The sequence below is a fragment of the Ambystoma mexicanum genome, chromosome 3p (genome assembly GCF_040938575.1).
Source record: "Ambystoma mexicanum isolate Mex_15411 chromosome 3p, UKY_AmexF1_1, whole genome shotgun sequence".
Taxonomy (NCBI): domain Eukaryota; kingdom Metazoa; phylum Chordata; class Amphibia; order Caudata; family Ambystomatidae; genus Ambystoma; species Ambystoma mexicanum.
This window is the reverse complement of record NC_090925.1, coordinates 347,991,761-348,016,837: the sequence shown is the minus strand read 5'-3', so window position 1 is coordinate 348,016,837 and position 25,077 is coordinate 347,991,761. Positions and strand designations below refer to the sequence as shown.

Genomic DNA, 25,077 nt, shown 5'->3' with positions numbered 1-25,077 from the left:
TAGGCGTCTCGAGGACCGAAGATGCCTATGGTAGCCATTCCTGGCTGTATGAAAGACACAAGGTGCAGACAACCGCACATTTGTGCGTGATCAGAAGTATATGTTTTTCTGTTCCATCTTGCATGAATACATATATATGTTGCTTCATACCTTGGATAGATCATCGCGTGGATATAAATGTAAACAGCACAGAGAGGTTCAGAATAAGTGTTCCAGTGATGCTGCTATTATGCGTACCAAATATAACGCGTGCAGTCCTGCCGTTCTGAAAAGACCCGAACGGATGCAAAAGCTATTACATAGAAAATGCTAGTATTGGTTGCCGTTGAAGAATCTAATCTATTCGTGGGTAAGGGAGAACTTACTTGTGGGTTCAAGCCCTCGGTACCTCTACTGCGGTGGCATCACCATTAGCGAGTTCGTCCAATAGGTCATATGCGTGCCAAATCTAACGCGTGCAGTAATGCCGTTCTGAAAGACATGAGAGGATGCAAAGGCTATTAAATAAGGAATGCTAGTTTTTGTTGCCGTGGAAGAATCTAATCTATTCGTGGGTGAGGGAGAACTTACTTGTGGCTTAGAGCCCTCGGTTCTTCTACTGCGGCGACATCACCATTACCGGGTTCGTCCAATAGATCATGTGATGTTTGTCACATGGTTAAATACTCACGTGTAGACGTGAGCAAGATGTAAAGGAAAACGCCCATCTTTAAGTGTCTAAAGGATGCCCTGCATCCATTGGCATAATGGCATTGACCAAAAACAGTGCGGATCTAGTAAGGGGGAAGAAAAGGAGTCTAGTGTCTAAAATGACCCCTTTATTGATTTGAAGGTACAGTGACCGAAAAAAACGGTACAATGTGGAAGGTTTACAGACACTTTGCCAATTGTACACAGGTCCATAGGCAGAGTATACTTTAGCAAAGCTAGCTCGATGTCTTGCTTGTGCTTCATATTGGCCATTTTGGAGTTTCTAATGCGAGCCATGTATGTGGTGGCGCTATGATAATTAACAAGGCTCTAAAACGCAGATGAGGCCGCATGTATGAATAAAGAGAGGGGTGTGGCATATGTCTAATACTTGTCTGTGGCAACAGACTTGATAAGAGATATTCATAGGGTAGCCGGGCCATTTAGGGGGGCTTCAGAGACTGAGATCCACTTGGTGATCTCTTTGAGCTAAATGAGATGGAAGGCTTTACTTATTACGTGTAGGTGGACCAAATTGGTGGATAGAGGCGGAAACCGTGTGTTAGTTGTGCTTACATAAGCTTCTCTTGGACAAGGCCAATTGTGGGAGAAGAGGCCATGTGTAATTATGGCATAGGAAACGATTACTGATGAGGCAATATATATCGGGGAACTATTTGTGTAGGAACAGGTTCCATTCGATATAAAGATTTAGACCACCCTTCACCGTATCTTGCTTGTAGATCCATTTCTGCTCCAATTTCCGCAGATTCAAGTTCCTATCACCTCCTCGGGGATGAGCGTCAAGAGTTTGCAGCACAAACCATGTCATATCATTGTGAGAATGTTTCATCTTGTTGAAATGATCTACTAATGGTTTGTCTTTAATATTATTCTTGATGCACGAACAGTGTTCTCCTATTCGGGTCCTAACAGTACGTTTTGTTTTGCCAATGTACATCAATTTGCATGGGCAAATGATGCAATAAATGGCCCATTTGGTTGCACAATTAGAGAATGATTCTAAAGTCCAAGTCCCGGTTTTTAGCTCGATACTTAACATTTTTTGTAAAATTACACATTAGACAATTTCCACATTTGAAGTGGCTTACCACCAGAGGTAAACTCCATAGTGTTTGTGTAGGTGTTTTTGTAGGCTGTCTGCGATATGTGTGTACTAGTCTGTCACCAAGATTTTGTAACCGTTTAAAAGCAAAACGGGGGGGTGGAACAAAAAAGGACTCTATTTATCATTTTCCAATTTTTTAGAATGGATCTTCTCAGGCCGTTGCTAACGGGAGTAAAGGTTGTCACACACGTGATTTTATCCAGTTTGGTTCGATCTTGTTTGGAGAGGCAATCAGCTCTTGGATTATTTTTTGCCCTCTTAAAAGATCTCCTAATAGTGTGTGGAGGATATCCTCTGGCTGTTTGTCTTTTAGTATTTGACTATGGACTTGAAAATCTTGTTTTTCGGAGCAGTTCCGCCTGATCCTCAGGAACTGCCCAAAGGGAAGGTTTTCTTTCAGAGATTGAGGGTGGAAACTCCCAAAATGGAGCAACGTATTCTTCTGAGTAGGCTTTTTGTAAAGACTAGTACCAACAGATTTGGCCAACTTATATATGGATCATTTTGAGAACCTCCATATATACAATGACACCAACCCTTTTGGCAAAAACATCCACACATGACATCGCTATATCGATGACGTATTCATGATCTGGCGTGGTACCATGCAAGAACTCACTAGCTTCAACATCTGGCTTAACCAACGTGAGCCTTCTCTTCTTTTTACCTGGCAAGCGGACAATAGAGAAATAGCTTTTCTGGACCTTCTCATATACCGCACACCCAACAACGCTATTGGTACTAGTGTTTACAAAAAGCCTACTCAGAAGAATACGTTGCTCCATTTTGGGAGTTTCCTAAAATACAACTGTCGGTGTATCTGCTGATCAGGTTAGCGGTGACCCCCGATCTTCTTCACTAGGGGGAACAGCAGCTGTGACACCCCTCCCCACAATCGCTCAGCTTGGCGGCATGGTGCCGGAGTTCAAGTCATTAGAACATCTTAATTTGTCTGCGGATAACATGCGTATTATCCAGGCAGCCAGAAAACCCTCGACTAGGTCCCAGTAAAGAAGCAAATGGCTCAGGTTATGTCATTGGTGTTTAAACGAGCAGTTGGACCCAAGGGTGGCTACAATTGACAGTACTGTCCTTTGTATCCTTAGCAGAGTCGGGTGTTCACGAACCTATCTTTCAGCGGTTTCCGCTTACCTTTCTACGGACCAATGCTCTTACTCTCTGTGTAACCCAGTGGTTAAGAGGCATTTTGCAGGCTTGACAAGCTTTTAGCCTCCAGTTCGTAATCCGCACCCAACGTGGGATCTAAATGTGGCCCTGATGGCGTTGTGCCATAAACCTTTCGAACCGATGGCCATGGTGGACCTCAAGCACCTGTCATGGAAAGTGTCCTTTTTGGTCGCTGTTACGTCAGCAAGGCGTGTGAGTGAGCTCCAGGTTTTGTCGGTGGAGCATCCCTTCTTGGTCTTTCACAAGGATAAGGTGGTCCTATGGACAAATCCTGCATTCCTGTCGAAGGTGGTATCTGAGTTCCATCTAAACCAGTCGATCTCCCTGACGGTCTTTTTTTCCGAACCCTGCCTCAGAGGCTGAAAGGTTTCTGCATTGTCTCGATGTCAGAAGGGCTCTTAAGTTCTATCTGGACCGAACAGCCGAGGTTAGGAGTTCTCAACTGTTTGTGATCTTTGGGTAACTCGCAAGGTAAGCAGGCGTCTAAGGCGACTATTTCTCAGTGGATTGCCGCCTGCATTACGGAGTCTTACACCGTCAAGGGCTGAAGCCTCCTAAAGGTATTCATGCACACCTGTTGCGGGGCAAGGCAGCTGTGGTTGCCTTTCAGAAATGTCCCCTGGGAGACCATCGCGAGGGCGGCTACTTGGGCCTCCCCATCTGCTTTTTGTAAGCATTGTCTAGACATGAGCTCAAGAGCTGATGCTCAGTTTGGTCAGGCTGTTCTGAAGAACCTGTTTCAGTAAGGGGTTTTTCCATCCACCCATAGTTCCTGTTAGGAGTGCTTGGGAATCTCCCATAAAGTATGGAGGAAAGGGGACGGGACATAGGAGTATAACCAGGTTACTCACCGTAGTGACCACCTTACTCCTAGTCCATAGTCCCCTTTCCTCCATACGCCCACCCGCCGTCCCCTCTAATAAGGTTCCTCTGTTATTGTTAAGAGTTCTTTGGTTATTCTAGCATGTATATGAAAGAAATTAATAGGGGCAACCAAGCCTAAGCCCAAAAGGTATAGGAAACTAACTACAATCATACACTGTGGCGAGACCTAAAAAGGTCAACCATAAAGAGTAAAAGGTGAGTGGGGGGGCGAGGGGTGGGGAGATTCCCCTACACCTAGGGACAAGGGAAAATAATTACCAAGTCCAAGCAAAATGTTCTGGGGTTGACACAGGTCAGGAAGCTCAATCACCAATATGAAAACTTCAAGGCAGCTTGCATCCCTTACAAAGCACCAACCAAAATCTTTCTGCGCTTCTGGAGATGGAGTAGGTTTTTCTGCGAGACGATCTCCTTTAAAAACAAGAAACCGAGAACTGCAGGTATGGGACTAGAAAACTGGCAGTGTCCCGCTGAGCACCTTGTATCTAGTTACCAATGCACAAAACGCCCCCATCCTGCACTCCACCCACCCTCCACTTTACACTACTCATATGGCTATGGTCCCTGCTGCCCAGCTCACTACTACCCCCCCACCCATACCTGTAACCTCAGTCCATCCTTTGTGCAGCACTTGATTACTTGCCAGCTAAGTGCATGCTTATGAAATGCAGAACTAAAATGTCTAGTAGTTTGTGTCCTGGGTAGCCAATGGGAGAGCTAGTCATAAGCAGCGTCTTACATGCTGACCCAATGCTGTAGCTTTGTGCTTCGGTACATGGCAATCTGCTTTTGTAATCCAGGAGTACTCTAGTGGGAGCTAGTCCGCATGCTTACTTTAAGCAGTTGCTAAATGGGAGCCTCAGGTGGGTGGGGTACTGTGTATACATTTGGTCCATTTTAAAGTATGTATTCATGGCTAGGCTATAGTATGTTACTGATTCATTAAGATGGTCCACACTAAAGTAGCTTTAGCTTTCCAGAAGATGGAAAAAGCAGATAAATCCATCAAACAGGAAGTGCCAGTTGGGATATTCCATGGAGTCGTCCCAGAGCGCTTAGTTGCTGAAGTTTAACTTGTTTGGCAGACTCGCAGGTACTTTGGGGGTCAACGACATTGTTAATGAAGCCGTGGTACATGCTCTTAATGTAGATCATGCACAAGATGAGTGGAACATAGTCGACCAATTGGTAAATCTGTTCAAGCTGTGCTGTCTCGCGTAACATTCAACACCACACACTCCATGAGACCACTGGAATGAGTTGGCAGTGGTGCATGTTCTTGGTCCTCCCTGACATGCTGCAGTCTATAGCTCCATGTCTGCCTGCTTCTTCCAGCTTTGGGCACTAACTAGCTGTTGCATTGTGTACTTGCCTGCTGCTGTAGACTACAAGTGCAGTCCTCAAATGGTCAAAAGCCTAAATGCCAACCAAAATGTTTCCATTTTGGAAAATGCATTTTGTGCTAAATTGGTATGATCTACCATTTCACATGAAGCACTGATTGGGTTTTGCATAAATTGCTGATATGGGGGTAATGGTGGCAGCTTGGATATTAGTTTCAACCTGGTTGACAAGCGAGGAAGGTCATCCAAAATTATTAACAGCACTGACTGTTGTGTGTGGCAGAATAGATTTCTTTCAGCTGGATGTTCGTCAAGCTGAGTGGCCGGGTATCATAGGAGTGGTGCACGGTAAGACGAAGGTAGAATTGCAGAACAGGACATGCAAGCATTTGCACCTGGCCATCAGGGTACCAAGAATAGTAAGAACCGTGACGGATGAGGCTAGTCAACCTTTTTACCCAGTGAGGCATTTGCCAAACAGACTTGGCTGTCATTCTCTCTGGTTTGTTTGAAGACCAGAGGTCTACTGATTGTTTACTGCTGTAAACCGCATCTCATGGCTGAGGACCTTTCATGCAAACTGTTTGTTTGCAGCTCTTACAACCGCTGCCAATTCTGTTTGCATTGATTTTATTTTTTGCTTTTTATATATTGTTTTTTCCCAGCGTAAGTTTGTATTTGCCGGTCTCGCTTTAAAACAGTGAAGTCAAAAAGCAGCACTAGCAGATGTCCTAACTTTTAACTTCACGTTATGTATTCATAGTTTCAGATGTATTTGTGTTTTTTGGGACATTTTTGGGATGACAAGAGCTCCATTGTTTTCCAAGCATGCACGTCACCATAACAAATCCAGGCGATTGATGTGAGGTGCACTTGTGCATAGGCCTTTCGTTTACTTTTCACCTTTTTTTCGGACTTGTCAGGGGCTGGTATTGGACCAACCATCCAAATTGGTGAGGAAACCGTCATAACTGTGGATACCAAGGCAGCTGGCAAAGGCAAAGTGACCTGTACGGTCTGCACCCCCGACGGCGCTGAGGTAGATGTGGATGTTGTGGAGAATGAAGATGGTACCTTTGATATCTTCTACACTGCTCCCCAGCCGGGGAAATATGTCATCTGTGTGCGGTTTGGCGGTGAGCACATTCCAAACAGCCCCTTCCAAGTCACGGTAAGTGCGGCATCTACCTGGCAGATATTGGGGAGTAACATGGCATTGTAGAATGGCCTGCATGATTCACAGCCATGTTTGACTAGCATGACTTTGGAAGCTGTGGGAGGTGGGGCTTAGCTCAGGCTTGCAAGTGACTTGAGCAATGGAGGTTTCGGTCAGATTGTGCAAATGTCGATGGTACATGTGGCAATTAAATGAGGCCACTGAGGGCCTCATGGCTGTGTTGGCAGTGCATGAAAGTGGCGGTAATTACTGTATAGCCAAATAACTTTGGCGGAATTACCAGTGGCAGAATTACCTAGTTGCAATTGTTGTTTCTGGAGGATTCAATCCTCTAAATCAGTGGATTTACCACTCTGTAATTCCGCTGGTGGTAATTCTGCCAACAATCCCCAGTGGTGTACTGGGGACGCCACAAATTGGGGATTTACATGCATGCCACCACTTGTAATCCCATGTTAATCCCACGGGACCAAGTGGCGGCAACTGTAATTGTTTGGCGGATTTACCACTGAAATACAACCAAACTTGTAATGAGGGCCGTAGTGTCTCAGCCACAGAGTGAAAAGTTTGTAATTTACTTAACCACTCAAATAAACTAACAAGTAGTGTTTGCTGGCATAAACCATCCATTTATAATTTGTTTTCTGGAGCACTTCCATGATCCTTTGTTACGTGAAAGCTTCATCTGATAAGCAAGGATATAACAAAGTTCCAATTTCTGGCCATGTCACACACCAGGGTGTGCCATGCGTTCTCATTCTCTAGAGCTTGCTCACTCGGTCTCCTCTTTCCTCAAGCAATGCCAAATCTGATTGCCTTACTGTTCTGTTGCAGGCTCTTTTGCTACTTCAGTGTTCCTTTCCATTAATCTTGACACTTTGTATGGTCTAGATTTCTCCACTTTTCTAACTTTTGCTTGCCCCCCTCCACACAGGCCTTGGATGGAGAGCAAATGATCCCTCAGCAGATGGTTCCGCAGCAGCTAGCTCCATCTTACGCATACCCGCCTGGCATGCAGCAACCCTGGGTACCCTTCCATTTGAACCAACAGTAACTGTATCTCGTGTCAATGAAAAGCCACCCTGGTGCATTCCGGGGGTAGTGGAAAGCCATGGAATTTAATGCAGGGACACTAACACCACTGGAGTCCTTATCTGCACTCAAATCTTTCCCTAGACAATGCGTCACTGCATTTGCACCTTTAGCTTCCAAGGGGGGGTCACACAGCTGAATCAACGAAATAGATTTTGGGTCTTCATCATTGAGCAATTGGGGGCCGAAGTGGTCACTGCAACTGGCATGCAGCAATGCGTTTACGTAAAGGGCCATATCCTGCTGCATATTGAAAACATCACTTTCTACAGCGCCTAACTTCAGGGATGCCATATGCATTTGCTCTTTTACTCTACTGAGCATGCAGCCCTCTTTGCTGGTAGACCAACTCTCCACAATCCATGGCAAGGCCTCCCCTCCCCTGCTGGGAATGCATTAGTGTTGGCGTTTTCCTACATGTTCCATTGACTCAACCTTTCATCTATTACTTAATCAAATTCAGCTGGGGTGCTGGTTGTCGGGCTTCGTCTTTGTGCCTCCATCCTCCTAAATCATCCATTACGATTTTCCTAGTCACCTTTGTGCCTGCTCACACCCTCCTACTATTCCCCCCCCCCCCTCCCTTCCTCCGTCACAGGAATTGGTCTGTTTTGCCTTCATACCATCATGGGGGTGGGCCATCTTGTGGAAATGTTTATTGTGATCATGTGCACAGTTTACAAAATGTCTATTTGTATTACTTTTTGTTTACTAAGGATGAACAATGTATTATCTGCTCAGAGTTACCGCTGATCCTACCGGAGGCATAAACTAGGTTGGGACTGAGCATGCAAGGCCCACCCAAAATCTGTAAATGTCCACTCAGCAGCACTGTGGGGGCATTTACAGACGTTGTCACTGCAGTGGGACCAACTAGATTACATTGAAGCCCCAGTTGTTAGACAATCCTGGCTGCGCCTCTGAATCCAGTCTTAGATTACGCCTCTAACCCCATGCAACCAAATTAATCACACTTGTCCTCATTTGAACATGACATTTGTGGTATCCACCTTTTTAATTGGTAGTGGCATTTTGACCAATCAACGGTAGCTTGATCTTCCTGCAACAAAGATTTTAGGCCACCCTGGTTATGGTCAATGGGGAGACTGAGTTTAGCCCAAACCCAGTCAAGGCTTGGTCTGTGTGAGTGGTCTAGGGCCAAGCAGAATAACACAATAATTTGGCTAAGATACTTGACCCAGTTTCAACCAAAGTTAAGTACAGAGGGAGTTAGCACATGGGAATCTGCACCCAATGTCCCTCTATGTAAAATGGGGGGGGGGGGGGGGGAGAAATGGGGTTATTTACCACCTTCCACTAACTCTGATTTTCCCAGCTCACACTGGGTTGTCTGTGAATCACTGGACACATCTTCTGTTCCTTGTTTCGGGGGGTAGGGGGGGTGCAGGGGTTGCAGGTTCAAGCACTACTTTCGTCGGGTTCAACTTCATGATCTCAAAACTATGAGTGCAGACCCCTTCAGGGCACTTCACAGGCTGGAGGAAGGGGAGTTCAAGTGATGGTCACCACTTGCGGTGCCGACGGGCGATCTTTCAGGCGCAGCTACAGAAGCAGCTCCAGCACAGCTTCCTTTGATAGGAAGCTGACATTTCGGGAGGTGAGATTTATGACACAAGCTGGTGACCCTGAAGCTTAATGTAGAACGGGGACTGCTGCAGCGGTAGCCCAGGAAGGAGCTTGTCAATTCACAGGCCGTCAAGGGATGCTGCTGAAAGCTCTGGGGGCATGCAACCTAAAGCAGTAGTCCAGACTAGTTGGTACCAGAACTCCAAGGGTCGAAGCACCAGCAATGGTCTTGCCGAGATCAAGCAGAGCTCCATGGTCCAATCGCTCAAGAGGATACAGGTCAGCTGCTGAGGTCTTCCTCTGGTCGTCAGGTGGGCTGCTCTTCGTGGTAATCTTGGTTTCAATGTAGTTCTGAAGAATGACTGCCCTCTTATCCAAAACTGGAGCGGGAAGCAAGTTCGAGCCCACCAATGGTAAGGGTCTGCACCATTTAAAGTTACTAGTTGTCCAGTCAAGGATAACTACTGGTTTAGTGTATGGCCAACAGTAGACTTACTGGTACCAGTGGACATGAACTGGTACCAGAGACAGCCTCGTCCCTTTGGCTCACTAAAGCAGCAGCGTTCCCTGGCAAGTGCATGACCTTATTTGGGATTTCCTGACTTGAGGGTAGGAGGAAAGCCAAACTTCAATATAGCCAAAGAGGGTCTAGACGGCTCGAGAGTGCCCGAGCACCACAACGAAGATGTAGTCGCTGGGCGCACCAGTTCGAGTTTTGTTAACAGTTTTGTTACTTATACAGTCTTCATACCACTACTGCTGAAGAAGCACAAGATGGGCGCATGCTACAAGTCGGGGGGCGAAGAACCCGATTACTCCCGTCAACAGTCTCGTAACCTCGGATTGGCATTACTTACAGGCTCCAGAGGAGCAGCTGCCAGCCGGGCTCGAAATATTGAACCGATGGCGTCACAACTCAGTGATGTCGTGGAACGTGAGAGGGATGAGCTCATACCTGAGACTAAACCGAATACAGTCCTATCTCCGCAGGAAAAAGGTTTCGATTGCGATGTTGCAAGAGACGCATTTTACGGAAGACACCATGTCCAAATTAACAGATCGATGGGCTGGGACCGGGAGAGGATCCCCCCTACTCTAAATACTCAAGGGGGGGTGCTCACATGGGTGAACCCGAATGTGCCCTTCCAATTGCAAGGATTCGAGTCCGATAAAGAAGGGAAGGTATGTAATAATGTGGGGCACTATCGAGCAGACCCCAATTTGCTTAGTCAATTCGTACTTCCCGCAACATGGAATACCATCACACCTTAGAGCAATATGCTCACGGATGGCACACCATCGAAATAGGACCTTTATATGGGGGGGGGACTTCAACTGTGTCATTGATGGCTCTATGGACCAGTCAGCACCACCCTCCCCCCCCCCCCCCCCCCCTCACCCCCCCATCTAAGTAACCCTGCAGCATGCGCTCTGATAGAAACGCTGCAACAACTCGACTTGGTGGATATTTGGAGGGAACAGCATCCTGCTGAAAAGATCTATTCTTACGATTCAGCCCCGCACAAGATCCACACGAGAATCGATTATCTGTTCATCGACGGAGAACAAATGCCATTGGCAGAAACCACGGCATATTTAGGAAGATCAATCTCAGACCACTCCCCACTGATCATGCAATGGCAACTAACGGGGCCTAGACCACCAATCTCCATGTGGAGGCTGCCTACTGCCGACGCGGAGTTCAGAGAGGAGCTCGCTGAAAAACTAGAAGAATACATTGACATTAATAAAGGCTCAGTATCTACCTGGAGCACATTGTGGGAAGCCATGAAGGTGGTGGCTAGAGGAGAAATATCAAAAGCTGGAGGCACTCGCAGGCAATTGAGGACTGAACTCTAAGCACAAGAGGAAGAGATCTCCCGTCTAGAATCCACCTCAGCCATTACTCCAGAGGTCGAAATTAAGTTGAAGGAAGCCCGCGAGAAATGCCAATCTTTCTGGGACAGATTAGAGAAGTTTGACTTCGCAACATACATTACCAGGTCTCAAGGAGTCCGACAAACCCAGCAGACTGCTGGCCTGGCTGTGTAAGCGTGAACGCCCCAGGCACCTCCCAACGGAGATACTGGACGAAAACGGGATACGTCACAAGACACAACTAGAAGTTAATGAAGCGTTTGCCAAATTGTACTCCAGATTGTACTCCATGACACACAAATAGACAGATGAAATTAGAGATACACTGGATGAGAAGGGCCTCCCCAAATTATCCAGCGAACAGAGGCACTGGAGATGGAAATAACAGCAGAAGACGTGACGGGAGCAATCAGATCGCTGGCCACGTGTAAGGCTCCCAGAAGTGACGGCCTCCTGCCTGAATTTTACAAAACATACGAATCCACCCTCACCCCAATCCTCCACGAGGTCTACCTAGAGGCCTACGAAAACGGGGTCTTACCTAACACTATGAAAGAGACAATAATTATTCCCATGCTCAAACCAAACAAACGACTGACTGACTCTTATCGCTCTCTGGCCATGTTTAATTATGACGGCAAGATTCTCACCACTGTGCTGGCCAGCAGACTCGCTAGGGTGGTAGGGTCCCTAATCCACGAAGACCAGAATGGTTTTGTTCCAGGACGTAATACCACAGCCAACCTGAGAAGGCTTCAACACATTATGGCCGAAACCTACGAGAATGAAGAAGACCTAGCAGTACTATCACTCGATGCCATCAAGGCCTTTGATTCTATCTTCTTGGAGTGGCTCGTCGAGGTGCTGAGGGGGTTCGTGTTTGGCGAGGGCTTTGTCAGATGGATCACAGTACTCTATAATTCTCCTGTGGCAAGAGTTAAAACCGGCAGAACGGTGTCTGAATCCTGGAAAATACAAAGGGGCACCAGACAAGGGTGCCCACTGTCGCCCATGCTATACATATTGGGCCTGGAGCCGATCGCCATATATTTTAGGAAACAGTTCTTTGACGCTGGCATCAAAGTGGGCAACGAACATAACATAATATCCCTATACGCAGACTGTCCTTTTATACTTGAAAGATCCCCAGGTCAACGCACCAATCACATTGGATGTACTAGACAACTTTGCGAAATACTCTGGGATCAAATTCAGTAGACTGAAATCCTCTGCCTTTCCCTTGGCTAGCCTGTGAGGCATAGAAGAAACTGATCTCCCGGACATTGGGATAAAGTGGCAACTTGACACGTTTCGGTACCTAGGAATTAATGTGAGCCACACCCCGATAGTCACACACGAGCACAACACGGAAGTAGCAATAACCAGCCTTCGCAGATCCATGAAATTTTGGTCTAGACTCCCACTTGCAATGGTAGGCAGAGCAGCAATCGTTAAGATGATGATCCTCCCCTGATTTCTGTATTTCTTCGTCAACATATGCCACTACGTCAGACCGCCCTTCTTTAAGAAATTGGAGGCACTTATCAAGGACTTCCTATGGGGACCCACCAGGCATAAATTGACTTTGGCTACCCTATCCCTCCCGTACAAGGAAGGGGGAATACAACTCCCAGACCTCCAGTTGTATTATCTTGCGGCATAGCTTAGCCACGTGACGAAGTGGCTCTCAGATGATCCATCAGCCGAGCTGGGACTATTGCGACAATCTCCCTCCAGAATATTCCCCAAGGAAACTCTTTGGAACCCTCTACGTCAACCCCCAGATGCCCCCCTGATCGTCGAACTTGGTGGGCAGATTTGGACCAGAACCTGCTACATCAGGCAGGTGAAACACCCTTACTCTCCAGACAACCCCATTCTGGTTGACGTGTGCAGAACAGAATCGGATCCCTCCACAGCTTGGAGGTGGGAGGGCTCCGGAATTTACACATGAGGGGGAGGGGGGAATATGTTTGAGGAGGGCGAATTCAGGGATTTAATCACTGCAGGCTAATGAAGGGCTATCAAGCGGCCAATTTCTCTGGTATCACCGGCTCAAAAACAAACCGCCAAGAAGATCTGGTGCAGCTGGCCGGAGGAACCCACCTCAGACCCACTGTTACAGATGATGCACGACCTCCCGGATGGCTGGAAACCGGTCTCTCGACTCTATCAGAGGCTCATCGACAAACCCAACCCCAAAAGTGCGACACTGAAGGCGAAATGGGAAACGGACCTCGAAACTACGCTCACAGACAAGGAATGGGAAAGGACGTTACTATACCCCAAGAAGGTGTCGAGAAACTCCAGATTCGGTCAGATACAACTAAACGTCCTATATCGGACGTATGACCCCACACAGGGTGGCCTCCTTCAACAAACCAGCCTCCCCGGCTTGCCCATGGTGTGGGAACGACAAAGCTGATCTGATCCACATGTCCTGGACCTGCACCAGGACAATGGCGCTGTGATCCAAAGTTAAACAGACCTGCACAGATGCCGGGATAAGCAGATATGAATGGACACCCAGGGAATGCTTATTAGGGGTCTACCCCAGACCAAGCATGTTAAGTTGATGGACATTGCATGTATCCTTGCAAAGAGAACTATAGCCATGGCATGGAAGACACCAGGGGGCCCTAGACATGAACGCTGGATGAAAGAACTAGAGAGATGGACTGCAGCCGAAACCAGAGCCTGGCAAGATGGAATCATCTCTAGCAGAGACATTGCGAGTGGCACTCTAGACTCTTGGAAGGCCCTCCTGAGAGATATACACTTCAGTGCAGACCATAAACCCCCTAATAAACCCCACCACTTTGCCATAACTGATCCCTCGCACTCGCCTGGATATGGTGCTCTTCTTGACCGAGATCCCTCCCACTTCCCGTGATATCGGAAACCCCTATTTGCAGCCAGGCCCACCTAAGTAAGAGGAACTGTTTCGCATGAAGACTGTTTACGTTTATTGTTTGTTAATTTTCTTGTATTTGTATGCATCCAATACAAATGCCAATAAAATACGTTTAAAAAAAAAAATGGCCAAAGAGCAAGTGAAAAACCTTGTGGCACAGCCGTCTTTGGGTGCTAGTCCCTTTAGTGGCCAATCGCAGTAAACATGAACAGTAAAAACCTCACTGCCACCAGCTTGCCTTGGGCACAGCCACTAAAAACACAAATGGTCAAGAGTTGTAGGAATTTTCACTGCACTGTAAGGTGCAATTTGCAAAATGCAGGAGGTCCAAAAGTGTCTCCTTGACAGTCTGGGGACTACCAAGTTTCCCCAGAACAGTGCGCAAAAGGAACTGAAGCAGAGGACTTTTCTTCCCTTCAAATGGTTGGGACGGGTTCAAAAACGAGCAAGAAAAAGTGAAAGTCCATGGAGATAAAGGTGCAAAAGAGAACCCTATTTTAGTGGTTATCCCCTGTAGTCCCCATTACCCAACATCTTTGGTACACTTGAAGTACCATGCTTTGCAGAAGAGTTTTCCTTTCAGGTAGAATGAGCAGTAGAGCTGGTGGGTCTTGCTTTCTTTCCAGTGATTGTTTTTAAGCATGTTCTCACATCCTCCAGTCCTGACCTTCCATCAAGCATTTATCTACCCTTTCGTATTCTGTTCTACTCCCTTTAAAGACGTTACTCACAATGTTTTACTTAACTTTCTGCAGGCTACTGACCGCCCTCTGATGGGAGTGAATGGATTGGATGTGGCTGGCTTGAGACCGTTTGACTTGGTGATTCCCTTCACAATTAAAAAAGGAGAAATCACAGGTACTGTTCTACTCCAATGTCTACAGTGTATGCCAGAGGTTTGCTTAATTGAGTTAACAGAGAACGCCTCGCGTTACCAGAGAACGCCTCCATTGCAATAATTGGGATATCTGGGCTAAGGCAAACAACCACCCTTAAGTGTAAGGCGGTAACAAAACTGAAAAAGCCATGTCCCACCAGCTGACAGTATGCGAGTGACGTATACGCTGGCCAACCAATGATTTGTGTTCTGTTAATCAGTTGGCCACAAAGTGAATGGTTTGTAAAGAGCTCTGTAAGTGAGTGATGGTTTGTCGTTGAGTCCTGTCATGATTTACCCATGTCTATATTTTCAGGCCCTTAATGTAAGTCTTTTTCTTTCCTTAAACTAAGACTTTTTTGCCCCCTTAAACTAAGTAAGCTATAGTTGGTAATGAAGATTTGGAAGTCCTACATTTCCCCATTTGATTTCAGTTTACCCCCTCTCGGCAGGTGAAGTACGAATGCCATCTGGGAAGATGGCTAAGCCCAATATCACAGATAACAAGGATGGTACAGTGACCGTGCGGTATGCACCTGTTGAAGCTGGGCTTCATGAGATGGATATAAAGTATGACAACATGCACATACCAGGTACGTGCCTGGGAGGAGTCTGCTTGGTTTTAGCCAAAGTAGCTTTTACTTGTAGGAAATATCTGTAAATTCATAACCTTCTCTCCTTCAAGCCCCTTCCATTGTTGGCAAACCTACCCTGTAGATTATTTCTTGCCATTTATGAAAAGGGTTTTCTCTTCACTTAATGATGTGCTTTCTGTTCTTCCCCAGGAAGCCCCTTACAGTTTTACGTTGACTACATGAACAGTGGCCATGTGACTGCATATGGTCCAGGGTTGATCCATGGCACTGTGAATAAGCCAGCTGTCTTCACTGTGAACACGAAAGATGCTGGAGAAGGTGGGCTAGCTGTTTAATCAAATAGTTAAAAGTTGTCATTCTTGCTAACAATCGCTAATTGTCCCACTTACTGTGTTTAAGCTTGATGCAGAGAGGTTGTCAAATGAGGTTGCCATTCATTGTATTAAACTCATTTGCAGGAACAGTTGTGACCGCAGGGAATCTGCACAGATAACTTACTTTGCTGATGGGCATTTACTACACTAAAATACAGCATGATTGGAAGTGAAGACTTTCTTGGTGATCCAGGTTCAATACTGTTGGCTAGGATCTTGATTGACTTGGAGGCAACGGGTACACTTTATTTGACCACATGCTTACTAAAATGTAGGGTACCTTGATGGGCTTACCTCACTGCCTAATTAGCATTCTTGATTGGCACCATGCAGCATCGCCCCTTTATTGGCAGCATCGCCCCTTTATTGGCAGCATCGCCCCTTTATTGGCAGCATCGCCCCTTGATTGGCAGCATCGCCCCTCGATTGGCAGCATCGCCCCTTGATCATTGGCGTCATGCATACAGTGTCACCCCTCGATGATTGGCGTCATGCATGCACCATCACCCCTTGACTTTAACGATAATGCTGGTGATAATCGGGGGTCAAGACCTAAAAAAGCAAGTGGGTACTCATTAACATACCAATTGAATGTGTCATCGCCAGAAAATGTCATATCCAGTTGCCCTCTGAAAAAAGTGGGATGGCAGGGGGTGTTTCTGTCCACACGCATGTACTCCAGACTTGAGCCCTTGTGCTAGTGGTCGAATTTGGGAATCGGCTGGTCTAGAAAATACCAGCCAAACTGCTTGGTTGATATGTGGCTAGATGACCCTCAAGTGGTTGGTCTTAAGAACAGATCTGAAGCATATGGGAAGACTCCCCCCCACCCCCATCACCCATTCTCTCTGCACCCTCCCAAACTGTAGCTAGTTAACCTGGCCCACTAGCCTGGACTCTGCCTAATTCTGATATCAAAGATTCACAACTTGGGCTTCTGGCACTTACATTTAGGTGAGAGAATGGCACATGCTCACCTTGAAGTCGTCCTGCCCTACAGCACCAGGACACAAGATCTGTTAGGCAACGTTTGAATTATGCAAACACTGTCTGTGCTGAAGAGAAAATTAGTATTCAGAACACTTGCAACTTGGTATCCAGTCTGGATGTAGCACTCATTTGGCTCACACGTGCCCCGTGATGTATACAGGTATGTGCTGATGCATACGATTAAACGGGTGGCTTTTGGGAAGCAAACTAGTTATGTTGAACAGGCTAGAAAATAGACTATGGAGTCTAGTTGGGTAGCACTGTAAGGCTTGCGCAGGAAGGCTGTGTTTAAGGATAGAATCAGTCCACACAGAGCAACACAATTCCAGTTAGATCAGCAAGTACAAAATCTAAAATGATTAGGCTGTTTAAATGCACACGAAGTAGTCAAAACCACTAGGCAAATATTTTCACTTACTACATACATTTAAATCACTTTTTTTCTTCTTACAAGAGCAAAACGGGTGGAATACATGTACTTGCGTCCAGACCAGCGATTATTTGGGCCTAGTGCCTTAAAGTCATCTGTTCCAAACCCTATACTTTTCATGGTGGTTTATTATATGATTGAACGGTGCCAGTGGATGGGATTCAGAGTTCCAAAAAGTTTTTGATATTTCATGCGAGTAATTATCTCCATCCCAATATAGACCAAGGTTGGCCTAGGAGGGGAATCCTTGATTAGACCAAAATCGATTGAAGTCCGTAAAGAGGTGGGGGACATGACTTTACACCCATGTATCCCTATAGGGAATGGGGGGGAAAGGAACTGGGGTTGACATACCCACTTTACTCAGATTGCTCTAAAGACCATTGCTGAGTTTCCAGATTCCATTGGTGACCCTTCTTCTGTGCTTGGTCTGGTGGTCGTAGGAGGCCCAGGGGTCACAGTTGCAGAGGTAACTTTTGGGCACTGGATTTAGTTGGTTTGTGATCAAGGCAGAAAATGCAGCTGGTGCATTTTTCCACGCATTTATATGCAGGGGAAATCCCCCTCTGCAGCTATATGTATGTATATTTAATTCTATAGCTTCCACTAGTTTTCGGCCTATGCATAGCATGTGCTCTAAGCAAATCCCACAAGCATCATATATAGATATATCGATCTACATCTGAGGCTTGTAGAATCTGCTTTAGAGCACATGCTATGCATAGGCTGACAACTAGTGGAAGCTGCAGAGTATTTGTTTTCAAAACTCAAAGGGACGGTGACAGGGCGTGTCAGTAATACTATCCGTAGTGTGTGATGTCTACTGTACCCACGGTGCTTCACGCGTCGGTCACTCAGATTGTTTCTTTCCGCCATCATAGTTGGTTGCACATCGCAGAGTTCCTTCTTGGCTATCGCCGTTGCTTAGAAAAATTAAACTGATATTAAAGGACAGAGATGATTCTGTCTACTGCAAGATCCTCGGTGACTGCGAATTATCATAAGACTACTACAGCAAGTCGTCTCAACCAACATTTGCCACGGCGCCGGAAGGCCACAACCTGCCTCGGCCCTCACAGTAGGGAGAGTGGTTCATGTTTAGTCTCATTAAGAGAATGCAATTTCCCTTCACGTATTTTGCCAGACTGCCGTACATATTGGAGAATACACCTTTTTACAGGGCCAAAATGCTTTGCCTACCACGCCATGCAGGCTGTTGCCGCCATGGACGTCTAGGAGCCTCCAGCGATGGCAGTATAGACGTCTACAGTGATGATGGCGATCAGGCGGTTACCTGCATGCAAGCCCTGACCCCAACAGGCAGGCCGGCAGTTCTGGTACGGAGACAACACCCAGCGGCACTAGCATGACCAAGTCGAACCACACAACTCCCACAGACAAATGTCGACCATGACGCCGACCGGAAAGCCACACATGGTGTCAAGGGGGAGGTCTGACAGTTCCCTGACCTCTGGGCCATCGCGTTCGCCACATGACAGGCCCCCAAAACAGACCAGTCAGTTTCTGACTGTCTAAAGCCACAAAGTCCTCACACGTTGACGAACGGATGTCGAAGGACACATCGAAGTTCAGCGCTCGAAGCTGAGCAAGCTCATAAAAAAACACACCCCAGACACTGTTAAAGATGTCAGAAGTCATCTAAAAATACAGCAAAGGGGCTATATTTCAGGGGCTATGACCCAGGAGAGGCCCTCATTTCCGGGGGGGGGGCTATGTACCATAAAAGATCCCCTGCATCAGAACACCCACCCCCTGCCTCTGTTCCCCTAGTAATCACAAATTCATCTCAACGGATGGCAGACCAGATTAAGGTCATGAGGCGTATGTCCTCCCTAGCTAATTTTTTCGATGACCATCCTGAGGTCTTGCAAAACCTTCAGGGTGCCCCACACAGTGGGCCAGTAACTACTACAGCAGTTGCCCAGCCTTCCACCAAGAGGGGGCGCCCAGACCTCACACAAGCTTCCACCTTGCAGCAGGATTTAGGTCAGCATGCTTATTACACCATGCAGGACTCTCAAGACCCTGGAATTTACTTAGACCCAGATGACCATGGGGACATGGGTAATGTTGACCATTTTATGACGACTCTGATATGTCATCCAGTCGCCAGATCACTCAGACCCACCAGTGGATAACCAAATACAGTATGACCTGCTCCTAAAGGTGGCAGAGCATTTCAAAATCGATGCAGAGACACAAGTGGATAAGGGCTTTGTTGAGGACATACTAGGGGATAAGAAGTCAGCTACCCAATGTATCCCCTACTTCAATCAGTACAGACTCATCCAACCCTCTCTGATTACTCCTAATCTAACACGGACAGTCAACCCGCACATTGAGAGTATTCTTGCTAGCACCCTCAGACCCCCTTTAAATCAGGGGACAGTTAAAACCTGACTCTTTAGTGGTGAACTACTAGAAAGAGCAGGAATACCTCTGGCCTCTTCTGAAGCCCCTCCTGATAAGGAGAGTAAAATGATTTACACTTTTGGATGAAAAGTAGCCTCTTCAGCAGTTTACCGGACTAGAATTGGTAAGAAACCAACTTTATTAGCTAGTTTAAAACTGCCATAAGTGGGATGAGATGGCCGAGCAAGTAGTGTCGGTTCAGGAGCCCCTTTAAACACGTCGCTTTCCATTGCAAAAGGGTAAACAAATGGCAAACTGCATCCTCAAGAACAACTTGGATGCAGCAGACAATGCAGGAAGAATAGCAGAGGTCACGTTGTTCAAACCGCACCCGTGGCTATGCCTGTCTGGCATCAAGCTTGAGACTCTGGCTACTGCAGAGGACGAGCCAAATACCCCTACCAAAAGCTTTGCCCCATGTTGCCTATATGTTGGAAACCGGAAATTGCGACCTGTGCAGTACGAGTGAGGATGCCTACATCGCAAAGAATTCTTGAGACAAGGACTGAGAACCCTATATGCATTCACAAAGAAGTAATGGTCTTCTGGAGGGAGTCCCGGAAGAAGTATTAAAATTAATGAGAATAAGGACTGGTGACGTCACGTGAAGCAGAACTGACACACCTAGAAAAGACACAAATGAAGAAGCAGCATGAACATTCTATAAGATCTGAAGAGGAGGTGTTGAAAGTTAAGCAACATTTTGGGTTTGAAATGAAGCTGCTCGTGTGAAGAAACACAGAAGTAAATGCGTTGCCATTTACAACTGTACAGATGCTGTAACGCATGCAGACTAATCCTGAGGCTGGCTATGTAGTGAATAGAGTGCTGTGATACACCAATGTGTGTATGTATATATGTATAATATATAATTTTACTGGATGTTCCACAATGCATTTTAGCAAACTCGAACCCGGTGAATGGAAAGGGCTTGAAGTGTGGCACAGTTGAAAATAGCTGATGGCGAAGGAGAGTTCAAGAAAGGCTGAGTGGCACAGCACCAAGAGTCGAGGCCATCGTGAGCCTGGTCGTCAAGAAGCTACATGAACGTCAAACTTCTGTTTGAGGTGAAATGGAAAAACACTGAAGGTGTCATTTAGTAGTTTTATGCAACAAAAAGCTGAAATGTGGTCTCCAGTCACAGGATCAGATGAAAATAGACTGTGGGTCGAGCTACACTGAAACCAGAAGATAAGACCATGCCACACTCCCTTTTCTCAGGCACAGTGAGCTTCTACAAGGTCGAGTTCAAAGCTTAATTTGAATGGCAGACCGCAGGAGTAATGATGGATGTTGGGCTAATTGGGTGGGGAGGCATGACCAGGCCGACCCTCCTAGCACCTGGGGTAACCAGCTTGCATGCTGCTAGCAAGTGGAACATTCCAGAAGGGTACAAGATTGCCAACCATTTATAGAGGGCCATGTATCAAGGAGCCCTATAGTTTGTGTTACCTATAAGGTGTCTAGTATTAGTATGACACAGAAGATGACTTGCACTTGGGATGGGCTCTGTTGTCCATCTAACAGAGACCCAATCACGATTCCCGTCGGTATGGAATGTATAGATGTTCCCGTTGAGCCGATCACATCCCCAAATAGGTTTTCTTAGTTTGCCACGTAGTGTGACGTCAATGACTGGTTTTTACAATAAATGTCTTTTTTCATGAGAATGCGAGGTTATGATGTGCAGCATCCGTTGTAACTCCCTGTTTTAGATAATTGTTAATAAAACAGTAAGTTTTGCCAACTTCCTTAGTCTGTATAATTATTGATGTATGAGTAAGTTCTGCATCTGATCCATGTATTGCTACCTCGTCTTAAAGGGCCTCAGGGTTCACTACCCTTCTTAATATGCCCATAGAGCCCAACGTATTTGGCAAAGTGGTGGAAGACTCTCTAAAGAGCACAAAAGAAGAATAAGACACCCTAAAATCATTGGGGCAGCTCACCAATAAACCTGCCGGACAAAGAGGGGGCTCTAATTGTCACTGTTTAGAGGACAAAACTCAACGAGCATCTGGTTACAACCAGGGTCAAAGCTCATCCTGGGGTTCATCTCTGGGACCGTCCTCTCCAGGGCTTTCAAATAGGCCAAAGAAGGTCTCGCAGTAGGGGGTAGGTTCTCCTCCAAAGGTGCCTTACCCCCCACCCACCCACTAGCAAATGACCACCCACTACAGGTTCCCTCCCATGGTACTCGGGTACTTTCGACCGTGGTGGGCGATTATTGCATAGAACTGATAAAGCTCCAACCAGCCACCCACCAAGACAAAGGAACACCTCGCAGAAACAAAGTATCCTGTTGGAAGAGGTGACAGCGCTGCTCTTAAAAGGACGCTGTAGAAATCGTCTTAGTGAACCAGGTAAACAAGGTTATTTATTCTATGTACTTCCTTGTGCCAAAATAGACCTCACGAGGCACCCCGTCTTAGATCGGTGCCCTGCAAACACCTATGGCAAGCCACAGAAATTCTACATGACAACACTACCGGAAGTAATCCCACTACTAAAGTGGGGATTACATGGCAACCTTGGATATGAAAAATGCTTAATTTCATATTTCAATGTTCCAGCGCACAGAAGATTCTTGCATTTCAAAATGGCGTACCAGCACTGCCTATTGAAGGTGCTACCCTTCAGCATAGCCTCCACTCAAAGAGTATTCACCAAGGAACTGGCAGTGCATGTTCGCAAGGAATCCAACCCGGTGTACCCTTATTTGGACGACTGGCTGATCACAGGGAGAACCCCCAAATTTGCAAGCAAAATACCCAAAGAATCCATTTACTTTTTATATTGGGTTTCTCAATCGAGACTCGAGCCTTGTACCAGACCAAACAGTTCCTAGGAGCTGTTGTAAAAACAGAAGTTGGTCTTGTCTTTCCATCGAACGAAAGAGTACAAAAGCTACTGCGGCAAGTACCTCAGTATGTAGCCAGTCGCCAGATAACCGTAAAGCAATGCGCCTAATCAGAATGATGGCATCGTGAATTTACCTGGTACCACATGCACAATGGCGCATGCACGCGATGCAGGTGTGGTTGGCGAAACAGTGGTGTCAGACAAGCGGTCAGTTGGACGATCTAGTGGTTGTTTTGCCAACCCTAGTACAAGATCTACGCTGGTCGACAAAGGAGAAACTGTTCAAGGGAAAACCCTTTCACGACCCCAGTGGTGCAGGCGGTTGTCGAAGACTCATCCCTCACTGGGTGGGGCACCCATTGCCTTCATCTCACAGCACCTGGTCTGTGGACTCAGATCACAGCACAGAATCGCATCAACTTTCTCTACATCTAGCAGTGCTCAAGGCATTACAAGCCTTCCAAGCACACCTGACCGATCAGACACTACAAATGCTCAGACAGCACCACTGGTATGTTTTACATAAACAAGCAGGGGGCCACACACTCTGTCGGTCCAGGCTAGCGCAAAAACAATCTGGAAGTGGGCACTTGAGTGGGGCATGTTTCTAACATCGCAACATGTTCCAGGGGAACTCTATTCTCTAGCAGACTCACTAAGCAGAGATCCTCTACCGGAAGAGCAAGAGTGGCAACTCGACAAAGATATCGTAGACTGCTTTTTCACACAATGGGGCTACCCCCCCTCCCCCCTAGACTTGTTCGCAACAAGACAAAACAAACCATGCCCAGACTTGGCTTCCAGGTTCCCCCAACATGACTCCAATGGGAACACTCTGTGGATGAACTGGTCAGGGAAAGAACGCGCCCTAGGTTTTCACTTAAGTTCATTTCAAAGTTACTTGTCGGGCCATCGAACTACCAGCTTTCTTCCAAAAGCCATCCAGCTTGGCTGAGAAACTCTGCATACTAGATGTAAGGAGGGCAGTCCTTTACTATATAAACAAGACCAGACCGCTAAGGAAAACAGACCAACTGTTTGTCTCCATAGCTCCAGGCAGGGAAGGAGACTGCATGTCCAAAAACGCCATCTCCATATGTATAGTAAAATGCTACTCTATCAAATAAAACACTGCTATTCACACAGAGAGCTCACTCCACCAGGGGTAGAGGAGCTACCTTGGTTTTTATCACAAACATCTCACTGGACGCCATTTGCAAAGCAGATGCATGGAGCTCTACCCAACTATTTATTTTTTGGCCAAAGATTTAAATAATTTTAATATGCATCATTTGTTTAGTTTATTTGATAATGCGCGCCAAACCCAGGGGTAGTCGGGCGCAGCAGTCACAAGAATACTTAAGCTTAGGTTACATACATGCAAAGGATACATACAAAGGATACATACAGGAGAAACATTATATAAGTTATTAACATATTTACAATAAGAATATACAAGAGATGGCCACATTTTAACCTTTGGTATTAAAATTATTAGGTGTAGCTTTGAGCATTAACTTTAACTGCAACCGTTCAACAACCCTTCCCCTGTCCCCATGCCCCTCCCAGTTCCCCAGTGGCATGGACCAGTCCTTCTGCTTTCCGATGAGATTGTTGTGTTCTGGTTAGTTGACTTCTGCCTAGGATCAAGGCTCCTGTACTTAGTTTGTCAGTGCTCAGTTTTGAATCGCTCTCAACAGGTTTGGCCTTAAAGTATGCGTCTGTCTCTGACATAGTCAAAGAAGGGGTCCCAGGTTGCCCGGAATTTCAGGTACTTGCCGTCCTTCAGGGCCCCTCCCTTCTCCATGGTCATTACGTTCAAAGTTTTCACTCACCAACATGCTGTTATTGGGCCTTCTGGCTTTTTCCACGCTTCGATCCAATATTTTTACTCGGCACTACTGCATTGACACACTAAGCAGATTCCCAGGTGGGACAAGCAGCGCTAAAACATCTTTGCCGCTGTACCTTCTCACAACCCACTACCTTCTCCAAACACTGCTCGCTGATCTATGCATAGCATGCGATCTAAGCCGTTTACACAAGCCTCAGAAGGGGATACATTACTCGCTGTAATCATATTTCTGATGCTTTTATCTGCTGAGATTCACATACGCCCACCCTTCTGAGTAGAAGGTGCATAGATGTTTTCTGGCCTTTATCTGCTACATAATCTGCTTTCTATACCTGTACTCGAGCTACACTTCATGCAACCTCATGTCAGAAACAGAACAGTCTGAGGGACCATGGCGCATGAAATACCATAGGTACAGTAGACCTCACACTAGGGATCGTATTACTGGCATGTCCTGTCGACTTTCTTTTGAGTTTCGGAAACGAATATTCTGTAGCTTCCACTAGATGCCAGCCTATGCATAGCATGTTAATCTAAGCAGATACATAACTCACCCTAATCGGATTTGATGCTTGTATCATGTATATCTATGACCCACCCCCACATGCGCTTCGGAAAATGCTTTTTTTTTTTTTTAAATCTGCTTTTTTTCCACAAGATCATCAGTGGATATTTTAGCTTTGGTCTGTCGTCGTACTTGATTCGCAGTTCTAGGCTTTTTTCAGCTAAACACTTGTGAAGATTTCTTCTGTGGAGCAGGTGACCTCAAAACATCTC

At 46.3% G+C, this 25,077-nt stretch overlaps 1 protein-coding gene and 1 long non-coding RNA gene across 6 annotated transcripts in view; one reads left to right on the top strand and one right to left on the bottom strand.

Annotated features, from left to right (window-relative positions):
* LOC138580431 (uncharacterized) overlaps positions 1-25,077 on the bottom strand; it is a 624,618-nt gene that overhangs the window by 387,982 nt on the left and 211,559 nt on the right. The window lies entirely within an intron of this gene.
* LOC138580430 (filamin-A-like) overlaps positions 1-25,077 on the top strand; it is a 456,077-nt gene that overhangs the window by 357,887 nt on the left and 73,113 nt on the right. For 3 of the 5 annotated variants that reach the window (XM_069650969.1, XM_069650966.1, XM_069650967.1), the window contains 5 exons: positions 6,159-6,406; positions 7,347-7,439; positions 14,639-14,741; positions 15,213-15,353; positions 15,546-15,674. In XM_069650969.1, the coding sequence (XP_069507070.1) occupies positions 6,159-6,406; positions 7,347-7,439; positions 14,639-14,741; positions 15,213-15,353; positions 15,546-15,674 (714 nt within the window). The remainder of the gene's footprint in view (positions 1-6,158; positions 6,407-7,346; positions 7,440-14,638; positions 14,742-15,212; positions 15,354-15,545; positions 15,675-25,077) is intronic. The other 2 variants (XM_069650971.1, XM_069650970.1) reach the window with 1 other exon arrangement.